This window comes from Stegodyphus dumicola, chromosome 4 (genome assembly GCF_044657685.1).
Source record: "Stegodyphus dumicola isolate Sdum_Otavi_A_Nest chromosome 4, ASM4465768v1".
NCBI lineage: Eukaryota > Metazoa > Arthropoda > Arachnida > Araneae > Eresidae > Stegodyphus > Stegodyphus dumicola.
The window spans coordinates 241831526-241846387 of record NC_140771.1 but is presented as its reverse complement, the minus strand read 5'-3'; the positions used below and the strand labels follow the sequence as shown (position 1 = coordinate 241846387).

Here is a 14862-nt window from a genome sequence, read left to right as displayed (position 1 = left end):
AGGATCTACAAAACGAAAGTATGTTTTGATGTCCAACAAACAAAAAGTGGAATTGCTGCAAAAAATGGATAAAGACATGAAGAAGGTGACAGAGAGGTTAGTGAAAACGAAAAAATTTCGATTGACGAGTTAGTCGGTATTCTCGGCACAGCAATTAACGGGACTTGAACAGCGGAACTTTGTAACTGAACAAGAAATTATGTCTGTTTATAGAATTAAAGAGAAAGTATTATTACATAAAACGAAGCAACTTAAACAACTTACATTGAAAGAAATGTTTAATAAAGTAAATAAATAAATATTAAGCTTTTTTTTTTGTAAATTTTGATACCCTTTAGATCATAATTGTTCTTTATTTCATAAATTATGGTTTTATATATTTAATTTTATACTTTCTGCAAGCCATCTTACCAGATTTAAACTGATGATCTATAATCCGGAAAAATCGATAATCCGGAATAGCCGAAGTCCTGACGAGTCTGGATTAACGACTTTTGACTGTATCAGGAAACATGAGGGTACACTCAACACAAATCAGGAACAGAGATAGCCCATAGACATCATAATGTCATTTAGCCACAAAACATTCAACTATTTAAAATTGCAATGGAAGCTGAATTCCTGTTTTTGGATGACAACATACATCTCCAAAGAAACATTCCAATGCAAGAATAGTCAGAATATAAAGCTATCGCTTTTATTTGCCTCTTTTCTAATTCAATTTATACCATACTAAGCACAAATAAAACACAGTCTTGTAGAGAAACACTTAACTCCCAATCATACTAAGCATGAATAAAACACAGTCTTGTAGAGAATCACAAACTCCCAGAATTCTTTTAGACATTTGGGTAAATGTAAAACTGCTAATAACACATCATTCATTTGCTTTACATCATGAATATTCAAACAGCATTAATATCAGTACAAGCAATAACAACCAATATTATATATCAATGCAATAACCCTTAAGTTTGCTAAAGGTCATATAGGGAAGTTACTGCCATTCAAAATTATACAGCTTATTTGTTATCAGAATACATATGAATTCAGAATTTCTAGAATTGACCATATTTAGTACACTTAAAATTTATAATATGAGGCTCATTTGCATGCATATTTAGCAATAATAAGAGAGAAATTTGCTTCAGAATTCAAAAGAATGCAAAGAAATATGTACCTTATAGTGATCAACTAATAAATTCAAAATATGAACTAATTGAGAGATGGAATGGCCTTCTTCTACAATAATTTTCTTGGTCCAATGCATCAACATATTGTTACCATCATCCATTCTTTCAGGAATTTTAGGAGTTAAAATCTTTAAAGCTTGACGAACAATACCTCGTACTTCAGTTGCATGCGCTTTTAATAAACTATGGAAAACCTAAAATAAATTAAAACAAATTTAGAATAACGAAAGCCAAACTTAAAACAAGTCTAGAAGAGGAATATCTGTTTCAATCATAAAACAAATAATATACATAAAAAAGTGAATGCTAATCACACACTTTTTCAGAGTGTTGTACTAATCATATCTTTAAGATGAAGAACATTCAGTCTCAAAATGATAATGGTTAGGTTAAATAAGCAAGTTCTGAAGTGTGTGTACCTAAAGTTACATAAATCTAAACCTGTGACACAACAGCTCATTTATGGAAACCGATAATACTGACTATGCACTGGTCTGGGTGCCTCACTTTTAGAACAGCTCTTCTCCAGGATATCCTTCCACTTATAGACATTATTGTGATTCCAATTCATTTGCAATCATCATTATGTAAAGGTGGCAATCATTATTCGAGAGCATATTATCTTTCTACTATTCTTGATTATAAACATGGTCACACTGGATGTTGTTGTTGGCACGACTTTGTTCACTCTTTTTTCATATCACTCTCAACCCTAAAAAAATACTGATTTAGACGCTCATAAAATTAGTCAAGTTTCTACGTACAGAAATCTTATTCAACTGGTTTGGCTAATGGACTCCAATAGGAAATATGAATTATAGTATGGTCCCTAATTCGTATTCAGATATTCATTGAGATAAACTGAGTGAATTTATTTCTGCTAATAACTTATTTGTTATCAACGAAGATTACGGACCCACTTTTCACGCAGCTCGGGGTTCAAGTTACACAGATGTTACAATTATTGATCCAAAATATTTTGAGTTGGTGTCTGTATGAAAATGAATCCCCTTTCTAATCGCATAATGATAGGTTTTGAATTTTGTATCTCTACAGTCTAATGAGATACTCCAAACATTCTAAACTAAACTTTTCTATACAAAGAAAGCAAACTGGCATTATATTTGGGAGTTTTGTTCTGCTTGTGCCATACATACCATAGATACTCTTAACAGTTGCACTGATGGTCCCTTGTTAAATACAGCTGTTGAGGATCATGGTTCTGCTCTTCTCCATGCATCTTTATTTTCAGTGCTAGTTAAGAATCATGGTGTACATAATGTTTCTTGGTGGTCTCTTGAAATTGGTTATGTGAAAAAGAGGCTTAATGCCTCTAGGCACAGATTTCAGGGTTGTAGAAATCTGACTCTCAGAGAACTGTATAAATATAAATGTCTTGAACACATATTAGTATCTAAGTATATCACATAATGCTTATCAGCAAAGAAAAGCATATCATCAAATGCTTAGTGATGTTAAACACTCCCGGAAAACATTTCTTTTGATCACTGATATTCAAATCGGGCAGAAGGAAAAAAAAAAAAAAAATTATGCATATGGTGTTATGAATCTAGTGGTCCTCATTTGGATAACTTTAGCACCATAAGCTTATTTCCTACTACACGTAAATGCTTGGAAAACCTTTTTATTGACAGACTTTGCTAGTACCTGAGCTGAAGAGATTTTTTATCATTATGGTTTTACACCTCAGAGGAGTATTGAAGGCATTCTCTTATGCTTGAATGAGACTGTTCAGAGAGGTGAAAAGGAACATTTGCATACTACTTTGGTTTTTCTTGATAGAAAAGGCACCTTTAACAATGCGTGGTGGCCTTGTATCCTGAACTTTCTTAACCCCTTCGAGCCGGGTAGCGAAAACGCGCGCTTATCGCTGAGGCCGGCAGTGTCTTACGCGAGCGTCTCTCCAGGGCCGGGGGCTTTTTTGCTACTAAGCCTAAATCCATGAAATTTCCGAAGTATCAACGCATTGTTTAATAATGCTCTATAGAGTATTTAAACGGCTTATGCTTTATAAATATTTTTATATATATACTTTAATTACCTTATTTCTTGTTTAAATGCATATTTTACACATTTTATTTTAATTACTCGCCATTTTATGAATTTTAACATTATACATCTGAAAACTAAATATATTACTTAAAATTCTCTTTTCGTATGAAAAATTTTAAAACAGGGACCTACACACAGTCCTACGTTACATTCCTTGCACTCGTAATAACTCATTTGCCGTTTTGGAGGATTTTTCCGTGAATGTGAACAAATGAAGCATCGTCGTCTCATTTTCTTATTAGTCTCTTCTGAACAAAGTTTTGGGAAATGTCTTTCAGTTAATCTTTCAAAATCAATATCAGAATATCAGAATTTCAGAATCAATATCTGAAATATTTTGCATCATTTCTGCTATTTCATGCTCTGTTAAACATTTTCGACGCTTCAACATTGCAACGGTAAAAACAAAGAATTCACGTCTAACAAGATCTAATTATTTTCTAAAAACTGAACTGCAAACCGAAATACCCAACGCTTTAGAGCAAATAAAACTTCTCTACTTACAGTAAAAAACTACCACATGCAAATAAAGTGCGATTTAAAGAGACGTCATAAATCACGCCATTCGGAAACATTTATTTCCCTGTTTGTTTATATAATCAAAAACATGTGTATGTGAGTCACGCTTCTCTCATTTCGAGTAGAAGGTCTAATTTACATGTATCTGAAACCATATGGACATACAGTGCCATCTTGTGGCAGAAATTATAGTTTGAAAAACGTTCCAAAGTACTGGCACAAATACGTGACAGTCGGTAGAGAATGGAACAATCCTCTGGCACGCCTGCGTGTCGGCCGGTAGGTAAGTGCGTTTGTTGCTGGCACGTATACGTGACAGTCGCCGCGAAGGGGTTAAAAAATTGAAACTTTCAGGGAATATTCATTCTCTTGCTGTTGACTTTTTAAATGATAGGATGAGCAAACTGCAGCTGGGATCAGCTTTTGTAATCCTTAGTGGGCGTAAATCCTTGGTGTTTGGAATCCTTTTGTAATCTTGCAAGTGCTTTCCCTAAAGGCTCAGTTTCTGGACCTACCTTTTCGGAGTATTATTATTAAAGATCCTAAGCCTAAAAAACTTGCTTGTTGTGATATCTTGATTTACTTCTAGAATAGGCATCTTCCTACTACTTTTTCTATGCAAAAGAGAACTTAAACCTTGCCTCATTAGTCAAAAGGTTTTAAACTGGACCTGATAAAACCAGAGTCATGATTATTGAAAATTAAAACATTTGTTAAGAGGCATTTCAGTTATTTTTTGACAGAACTCCACTGGCTGTGAATAAAAAATACCCTCAGGTTTTCCTTGACTGTAAACTTTCTTTGAAGTGACATTTAACTTATGTATTGAGAAATGTGATAAACTATATTAGGGTCAAATTGCACGCAACAAATATGTTACTAACTTCAACATACATTCGCTTATCTATAAGCAAAGAACTGAACTTTTCATAATGTATGGCTCTAGAGTTCCGGGTATGGTGCTTAATAGAAAGATAAATTATAAATATCTACTACACATTCAAAAACAGATACTTCTGTGGGTCATTTGTGGATATCATACCATAAGTTAAGAGTCTGTTTACGAAATTTCTGCTTTTCCTCCAATAGCCAGATTTTTATCAGCCATTCTTCATAGTACTGCCTTTAGGGAAAGTCTCTCTGCATCTTCTGTCTTTGATTATTTTACTGATCACAGTAAAATTGATGGAAAGTTGGTTGTGCATTTAACTTAAATCTGTAATCATCGTGAAGCATAATGTCAACAGAAAAGGTTACCACACTCCTTTATTATTTAATTACTAACATTAAAAAAATTGTTTAGGCATCACTACATAACTCATTACTCAATTTGTTATGTTTTGATAAACATGCGGTGATGAAAGGAAAATATAATAAATAATGATTCCCCAGCTTTGTTTCAGATCAACGATGTAACTATGTGAAATGTTTCGGTTTGAGATGTATGGCAAGCAGATATGCAGCAACGGAACCAAATTACTAATCATAAAAATTTATGCTAAAATGATTGTTTCTTCAATAACAAGGTATTTTATTTAGTGTCGAAGCAAAATTAAGAATCGGAACTCTCCAGATGTTTTATTATGCATGGAGGGGGGAATGAAATGTGCATGAGCAAGCCTATGAGAAAACGTTGTTGGTGGTTTTCAGCTCCGGATTTTAGATTGTTCCGGATTATGGACGTTCGCATTTCGGACTTTGTACTATGTTATACTTTATTTTACTCATGCAACACATGACTATATACCTAATCAATTTAAACCATTTCATTATATGGAATTGGTGGGAAAGTCTTTTTAAAAAAATATTTTGCATTTTGTTGCAAAAATAATAAAACATTTATTCCCAACAATTATGTACATGTAGAATTAATGAAAAATATATTTGGTAGTATCATAATGACCTCTCTCATATTCAAACTAATGTAAAATAAAATATCATTTTAATACATTCTTTAAACCTCAGTTCATATAATTTACATTTATATACTTGAAGCAGACTTTTTTTGAGGGGGGGGCGGAAGGTAACATCTATATATGACATCTACAGGCTTGCATCTATGGCACTAATTTTGGAAGGGCATCAGCTAAATTTTTCACAGTCTACAACTTAAATAAGTACGATTTTTCATTGAAGCATTAATATTTTAATTCATATGAAGCATTAACTACAGAGATCACCTAAAGTGATGAAATTGCAAGAATTAAATTTGTGCATTCACATCTATTAAATAAGATGACATCAGCGCTGAAATTTGTGCTTCATATTTACAAACCAAATTAGATACTTTTAAAAAATAAAAAATCAGCACGGAAAAGGTGCAGTCAATGCAATCATATTAAGTTACATCTATCACTCTTTAGCAGTAAAAAACTAAGTTACATCTATCACTCTTTAGCAGTAAAAATGCCAATGATTTTCTCAAAAGCAATAAATTTTCCACTTTCAACTATATATACATATTTATCATTCCTTTTTTTTTAACTAGCTACTGCCATAAACAGGTGCCTTAAATAGTTACTGAAAAAAAGAAGAAAATTATGTAATGCTTTTTAAATAAATGCAGCTAGTTATTTCACAGGTCAGGCTAGTAACTAATAATAATAGGAGGAATAAAGAATTACATTTATTGCTATTAAATTAGTTTGTTAAGCAGTAATATACATTAAATTTGGAAGAAAAATGAAATATGGAACAACTAGCACATGACTTCACTGAATGGTAAAAAACTGGTGCATGGAAAATAGAAAACATTATATTGGTCAGTAGCAACACATTTCTTTTAAGCCACTGAGTTGAACTTCCCCCCAACCTTGTTTGCTTGTTGAATTTGAAATACAAGTAACTTAAGCTTTGCTGAGTGGCAACAATGTATTTTTTTAAAATTACTGAGTTTTCTGCATGCGAATGACTTAGGCTTTGCATAGTGGCAAATATATTACATTAAATTACCAAGTTTATTAATCAAGAATGTATTAAATTTGCACAAAATATCATATAAATAAAAACCAGATTTCAAATACAGAATTGCAGCTTCGAGGTGCACATGCTCAGGCACAATAAAATATGTATTCACAACATGGTGGCTCTAGATTTTCCTTTTATGCCCCCCCCAAACACAATGTGATGAACATGCATACATACATACATACTCATTTTCCTGTATTTAATAAGAGAGATGCACTTGAAATATAAAGATTAAAAAAGTACTATAAGTACTTCTTTCTATCTCTAACATTATTTTTTGAAGCATTAATAAAACTTGGCAGTTTTTTTAAAACAATTATTGTAAAAGTTAAAATTTGAGTAATGTTTTTAACTTTTGAAGCATTTTACCTCATAACAGGATAAACATAATTACTGATTACTGGTAATTTTCACTATATATGAATTTGGAATAAGACTGATTAAAAAACTAGTAATAACTGAAGAAATGATACACAGATAAATAAAATTTCTATTACATTAGCATATGGCAATGCAAAAATATCACTTGTATATGTTTAATACATACTTGCAAAACAATTTTCCTGTGTATTGAAAATTTAGCTATTATAATAGCAAGTAACAAATGCCCATGATATTTAGCTGCAGGATCTACACAACTTTTTGGTAAAAGACAAGGCCATGCAAATTTCATCAACTTCATTAAAAATCCACTCTGATGCCTATAGAAAATGGAATACAAATTTTAATTTAAGAGGAAAATGATACAAAAATTCTAACTGAGCAGCTATACAACTTTTATACCCTCAACAGGTTAAAAAAAAAAATCTTTTTTGGTTATTTTAAATCTAAAAATAAAATATTTGATCTGGACATCACATGACTTCCTTGTACAGCCTATAAAAGTATACACGTTTTTTGTTGCACTTCATTTAAATGTATTTCCCCAAAATTTCCTTAGAGATATATTTTTTATTAAATCAATTCAATTCCCACTTCACGGCGAAGGCATTTGCGATGCTTAAAAACTCAAAACATTCTCATTAAAAATTGCAAAACACAGGAAAACCTAAAACAACAAATGCAGTAAGGGGAAAAAAAAAAAAAAAAAAAAAAAAAAAAAAAAAAAAAAAAAAAAACCCACTTTATTATTAAAATTACAGTTTCTATGCAAAAACAAGTTATTTGGCGCCAACAGGCAGGAAGACCAAATTATTGTTAGTTAATTTTTGCCCTCCCCCCAGTGCATAAAACTACAGCTGGTGGACCAACTGACTTAATGATTTCACTATTCTACTAAGAGTTTCAAATATAAATAAATAGTGGCTTTGCAGCCAAGGCAAAAGATTCCAAAATAGTCCTACTTTCCTTTTGTTATTATTTATATACACAAATCTCTCTCTATATATGTATATGTTTGGTGTGGCCAATTGGAATTTTAAAACAGCGACATGACTACATTTTAAAACAGCGCCATACACAAAATTTTGATGTTCTATGGCTACTCATTTTTTGAGTCATGCGAGATGCATACATATGTAAGGTACTGTAGGTAAGAAATGTATTATGAACAGATGCCCCGAAAAAAATCTCTTCTGAATTCATTTTGGAAAAAAGATTCCTTCATTTTGTCTGTACGTACAGATGTCACACAGAAAAATCATTCAAATAGATTTGACAGCAGTCAAAATGGATATTTTCGTTGAAATATGATACTCAAAATTGTTCATGATTACAGTACTTTCTTTACTCTGCACAAGGAAGTAAAAAGGTTTATCAATAAAATGTTTTGAAAAAAACTAAATAATAATAATGTTAACAATTTCAAGATACTTGTGATAGTTACAATTATTATTAACATTTCAAACATGCTTACTTATTAGTTCCATCATGAATATGTGAAGGTACATGCTCTGTTAAAAGGCTAGAAAACTGGAGTAAGAGTATCCGCACTTCATCTGAAGATTTGGCTGAACTTTCTGAATCTATAATTTTTTCAATAAAAACAGTTACAATGTTATCTTGTTTGGATGTTGATGAAGAACAAATTAGTTTTTCACCTTCTCCTCTTTGAAATGCCACAGAAAATGAAGGTATAATTATGAACTGAAGTACTTTTGCTTTGAGTTTTGGTTGAATATTAGGGAACATGGCCACAAATTTAAAGAAAGCCCTTCTTTTCCACTCAACTGAATAACTATCTGCTACAGTATTTTTCAAGAAATCATTTAAAAAGTGAAACTCAGAAGGAAAATGACCTGTGAACACTCTAAGCATATGAAAAAGCAAATCAATATCATCAGGATTGTATTTCACAATATTTAATACACATTTAGCAAGCATTTTATGCTCCTTCAAATCCTTGAAATTAATTACTTTTGATCTTGAATAACGCTGATGAAATTTTTCACAATACCAAATTCTTAGTAATAATTCTTTCAGTCTATGCTGATTAGGCAGCCAGTTATCATTGTATCGAATAATACGACTAATGATTAGAATAGCAATATAATGTTCCTTAGGGAGGGAAGAAGGAACCATCAAAATATTTTCACTGATTGACTCATACGGTTTGCACTTGCAGGCATCTTCTAAAAGATGTATTAAAATTTCAGAATTATCTTCAACAGCTTTGCAAAAAGGAGCTCCATATTCTTCCTTCAAAAGACACTAAAGAAGGAAAAATTATCATTGTAATACAAAATACACAAAGATCATATTCTCTATTTGAAGCAAACAGCATAAATCAAACATCTGAATGTAAATTTCATTTCAATTAAAAAATATACATTTGCATAGTTATTTGATATATTTTTTTCCTTATTTCAGTCAAATTGGCTAGTTGCATTATTGCAGAGATCAAAATTTTATTGCAGTTTACCAAAAACACAAAGTCTATATACATAATTTCTTTTTTACATACAAGCCTTCAATATACCTAGTGTAATTTGAGATTTGTTGTATTTTAGTCAATACAGTTTTTTTTTTTTTTTTTTTTTTACAGACTCTTTCTTAACAGTAAAATTATTCAGCATAATATAATTTCCTGAACAACATAAAATATGGCATAAAACGGTTATCAAACATAATTATTTAATTTATTTGCAAATCTTACCAAGATAATAATGAGCAGAGTTGGTAAGATTGTGTTAAACATGAAATTATAAAATTAGACTAGATTAATATCAAAGCATATTTTTAATTTTAATTACAATGCAAAAAATGTACTTAAATAAATTTTTCTGCTCCCTCTAAAAACATTTCTAGCTAAAAATAGTTTTTTATGTGGATCTATTCAAATTTTTTTGCAAATAATGTCAGTTCCTAAAGGTTACATTATCCCGTTGCATAAGAAGTTAAATTCATAGATTCAATAATGCACATTTCTCATTCTAATAAGCTTTCAGAAATAATAATAAATTAAAGGATACCATTTGCATGACATTTATAATTGAAACATTCTAATACCAAGCATTCATAAAACAAAACTTTTACACAAATTGCTGTTTGATTCAGTTAACTTATTTCACAAAAGTTTGATCTAGAATCATTCATTTTGAAAATGAAAACTTTTTTTTGCTCAATAGACACTGCGACATAACAATATAACAGTCTCTATTTTTGAAACCACTGGTTGTAGACATATGCAGTTACAAAAATACTTTAAATAAGGAAGACACTAATGTTTAGGCATTTTTAAATTTTATAAAAATTAATAAAATTAACTTTTCATTTGGCCTCCCTGTCACAATAGTTATATTTAGTGAAAGTTTATACTCATTCCAAAAAAATAAAACATAAGAAGTTTGATTTCCATACAACAAAAAATGAATGAACTATTTAAATTTAAAATTTGAGATCATTCAAGGACTATACACAAATTAAAGTGGGAAATACTTAAATTTGTAGGTAACTTGTTATGATACACTAGTTTAGAAAAGTTTCAGGTGTTAGCAGATTAAGTGACAAGAACTGCTATGAAGACATATGAAGTATTTTGGCCAACGAAAAATTTTCCAAAATTTCCTTCAAATAATGGAGGCATGAAAGACAACACGAATTAGAAACAAAATTGTTTTTTAATTGTTAAAGAATAACAAAATAACATCTTCTATGGATAAAAGTAACATCTGGAAAATGAGAATATTCATGGCAAACAATAATCTCAAAAAATGCAAATCAGATAAAATGGGCAACTTAGTAATCACTAACAAAGAAATTTCAACAAAATGTATAAGCGTATCTGATTGATATAAAATGTATTTAAGAGACAGTGCCAGCACCAAAAAATTATCTAATGCATTTTGTAGAATAGCTGAGTGCTGCTATTTTGAGAATAGCGAGTGCTGATAAAATACTAATTTGGTCATATTAAGCCTGATCCAGATTACAGAATGCCAAACAAGCCTGATCCAGATTACAGAATGCCAAACTACAGATCAAAACACATAAAGAAGACTAGCTAACCAAACCTTCATTAAAGTCAGCTCTTATCATCCAGCAAATTCGAGCATTAAGTTTGCCAAACTATACTCCACTTTTGTAAAGGACAGTATTTCAAGTATGCATTCTACAAGTGAATTAATGTACAAATTTCAAAAGCACTTCATCCTTTTACAAATTTCAAAGCCATGTTAACATGTTTTCCATAATTTAAAATCTTTGTTTCTGTCAGTTCCTTTATTTGAGTCTCAAATGATTAATGCAAAAACCTTGATTTAAATACTATGAATCACTTCCAAACTTATTACCAACTTCTATGAAGTCTTTTATTTCATCCATAATTATAAGAAGTTGAGAGCTATTTAGAGCTAATAGGCAAATCTATTAATACCAAGAAGGTTTCTTTATGGCAGCATCAGTTTCATGTATCTTGGCTAAAATTTATATGAACCTACGGAAAATTTTATTTTCTCTAAATCCCCCTTCCGAAACGTGTCTTATGGAAGAGGTATGCGGATGATATTTACATATTTGATCATTCAGAAGATGAACTTAAACCTCTGTTTTCATTTGTTTCAGAAACCTTCCCAGCCTACAATTTATGATTAATATAGAAGTCAACAATAACATTCAATTTCTTGATCTCTCAATTTTAACAAACAGCGATATTTTTCTTACTGCAAGCTATTACAAACCAAGTGGCAAGGCAGTAATAATTCCAAATAGCCCTTTAATTTCATCTGCACAAAACCGCTCTTTTTATTTTTACTTAAAATATGGCAAAAATTTTTGTTCTATGTCAGAAATTTGCAAAAATGAATATAAATGCATATTGGAAATTTTAGAAAACACTAGGTATCCTATCCAATTCTGTTGGAAAAACTTTACAAGAAACCATTAGATAAGATTCTGCATTTACTTTGCAAAAAGTAAAGTTTTTACTAATGCAAGGATCAAATAAAAGTACATTCAGAGGAATATTCTCTTATTATGAGATCACTAACATATCAGCTCCATCTAAAGAAGATTTGGTTTACCATTACCCAAATCCAGGTCTGCGATCTGAAGTATGTAAATGCAACATGCCTATGTAAATACTGTAACAGTTACTTTTCTTTTATTAATATTTTTATCAACTAATTAATTAACAGCTTGCGACTGCCCGGAGGCAAAGTGGCTAGAGCATCATGCAGCAGCATAACAGGTCCAGGGTTTGATCTCCGGGCTGGACAATGTTGACTCAGTCTTTCATCCCTTGAATGGGTCGATAAAATGAGTACCAAGTTTGCTCAGGGACTAAACACCAGGGATTCTGCAACAAGCTGACTACTTGCCCAGGGCACATCCTGATGCACTCCGGGGCTGAAGGTCAAGAAAGCAAATTTCAGGGCACTGCTGGCCATGGCTAAGAGCTGTTTGTGCCACTGAGTTTAGTTTTAATTAACGGCTTGTAAATAGTACTAATAATAAAAAACTCAAATGTAAGTTGGATGTACCAACAGTGAAAGGAATAAAATGTAATACCGATTATCTTATATAGAGAAAGGTTGAAAAGACAGGCAGCTAAAAGTTACTAGAGCGATGACCAGAGTGATATGTCTGACTTGCAGTGCCCAATGAGAGGCAGGCTTGTAATAATTATTATTATCATTACTCCAGCCCATTCATCCGCAAATTGTTAACATCACATAAATCAAACATTGCTACAACAGATACTTACAGATGAATATACTATCCTGATTTGTAATGAGGATACACAAATAGAAACTTAATACATTAGTTCAACTTCTAGAAAACTATCAGTAAGAATTGCAGAGAAAAAAAAAAATATTCATCAAAAAACAAATTCAACCTATTCATATTAAAAATAATAATAAAATAAAATAAATAAACAAAAATAAATAAATAAAAAAAAATATCTTTGGTAAAATACTTCTCCAAGCATCTGCACTCAAAAATTGAATAGGTTGAGGTCAAAATCATTGCCAAACCCTGGCATAAAATTCATCTCAAAATTAGAGAACAGCTTGAAATTGCTACCATACCATACTGAAAAAGAGATCTTCTCTTCAACCTTCCATACATTTTCAACACAATTCTAAATACCGTGACCCTGAGAAAAGGGAAAAAATAATAAATCTGATCAAACTCTTCATTCCAACTCCACTGATGAAGCAGACGGGTTTCTGTGGAACTTCTTACATTTATTTATGTTTAAACATGATTTTTGTGCGTCAGCCTAGACTATGTTGACTTCCTTTTAACCACATAAGCCAATTAACTCTTCAACATGCACTGGCTTGGCTGCAGTTCTATACTTTTCTAATAACACTCTGCTTTCACTTGATGGTTATAAAAGGTTAAAATAATTCATTAGTACTATTGCCTCTTTATCAGTTAATGTTAAGAAGATATAAAATCCAACAGAACAGGGAAACTTATTAAATCATGTCTGCACTTAATTAAAATTGCATTTTTAACATTATAATAATAAAATTTTAATTACAAGAACAAAATTTCTAGCATACAAACCTTTAATAAATACATCACATCTTGAAATTTAATGGAATTTGTAGATTTCAGGTAGTTTAATGTTTCTATAGGATAATGCTGCAAAAATTCTACCAAAGGCTTTCTCAGTGGGCTACGAGCCTCAACTTCAAGGGATTTTTCAGCTTCCAGAACTTCTTCTATTATATGACGAACAATTAATGCAGAATTTTCTGATACCTATATAAGAAAAATTAAAATGTGTATATATCTTCTAAATATTTTAATTCAGATGTATAATATCATTTATGCATTAACAATTTTTGTTTATATTTGTGAAATTATAAACATAGATAATAGAGCATTTTTAGTCAAATTATGTAAACATAATTAATGCAAGTATAAACATAAGATTTTAAATAAAGAATGGATAATCATATAATAAAGTACTTTTAAAAAATCCGTCATTTACCTCAAAGAATATTTGCAATGATAGAAGGAAAAAATGAGAGGGGAGCAGCAGGTATACATTTAGAGGAAAAAAAAGGGGGGCTGTTCTGTATGTTCTATTCTAGCTGACTAATTTACAAAATTCAACATTTTTTGGCCCAAAAATGTGACTTAAGATATATATTGCAATTACAGTCAAAAGTCATTAATTCGGACACCCATAATCCGGAATGATCTACAATCCGGACCTCAAAGCTACAAACTTTCTGCACATGCATCGCGTTGATGCATGCACGTTAGACCTTTACAGCTGCGAATATATGCGTGTGCGCATGCAAAAAATACATTTACGAACGCACATTTAATGTATAACGGACGGTATAAGCTAAGCTAAAATTATCTAATTCAGTTAATGTTGAAGATTGCATTGTTCCTTAATCTTCGAATTGGATCCGGCTTATTATTTTTTGCAGACTGTTAGAGCAATTTTATAAAAGTAAGCTTAAACTTTTAATTATGTCAAATAGAATTTCTGATATATATTTACTAATATGTAAAGGATCTACAAAGCGAAAGTATGTTTTGAAGTCCATCAAACAAAAAGTGGAATTGCTGCAAAAAATGAATAAAGGCATATCCTTTGTTTATCTAACCATTCCGAAATCTGTTTATCAATTTCACACTGCTATGCGGCAGGGGGGGGGGGGCCCGGAGCTTTGTAACTGAACAAGAAATTATGTCTGTTTAT

The 14862-nt window shown here is 31.1% G+C and overlaps 1 protein-coding gene across 1 annotated transcript in view; it reads right to left on the bottom strand.

The window, feature by feature from the left end:
* Positions 1-14862, bottom strand: part of LOC118193461 (transformation/transcription domain-associated protein-like) — a 313501-nt gene that overhangs the window by 147866 nt on the left and 150773 nt on the right. The window contains exons 35-38 of the mRNA XM_085816144.1: positions 13707-13904; positions 8608-9401; positions 7300-7453; positions 1181-1387 (exon numbers count right to left, since the gene is read on the bottom strand). Coding sequence (XP_085672270.1) covers positions 1181-1387; positions 7300-7453; positions 8608-9401; positions 13707-13904 — 1353 coding nt within the window. The remainder of the gene's footprint in view (positions 1-1180; positions 1388-7299; positions 7454-8607; positions 9402-13706; positions 13905-14862) is intronic.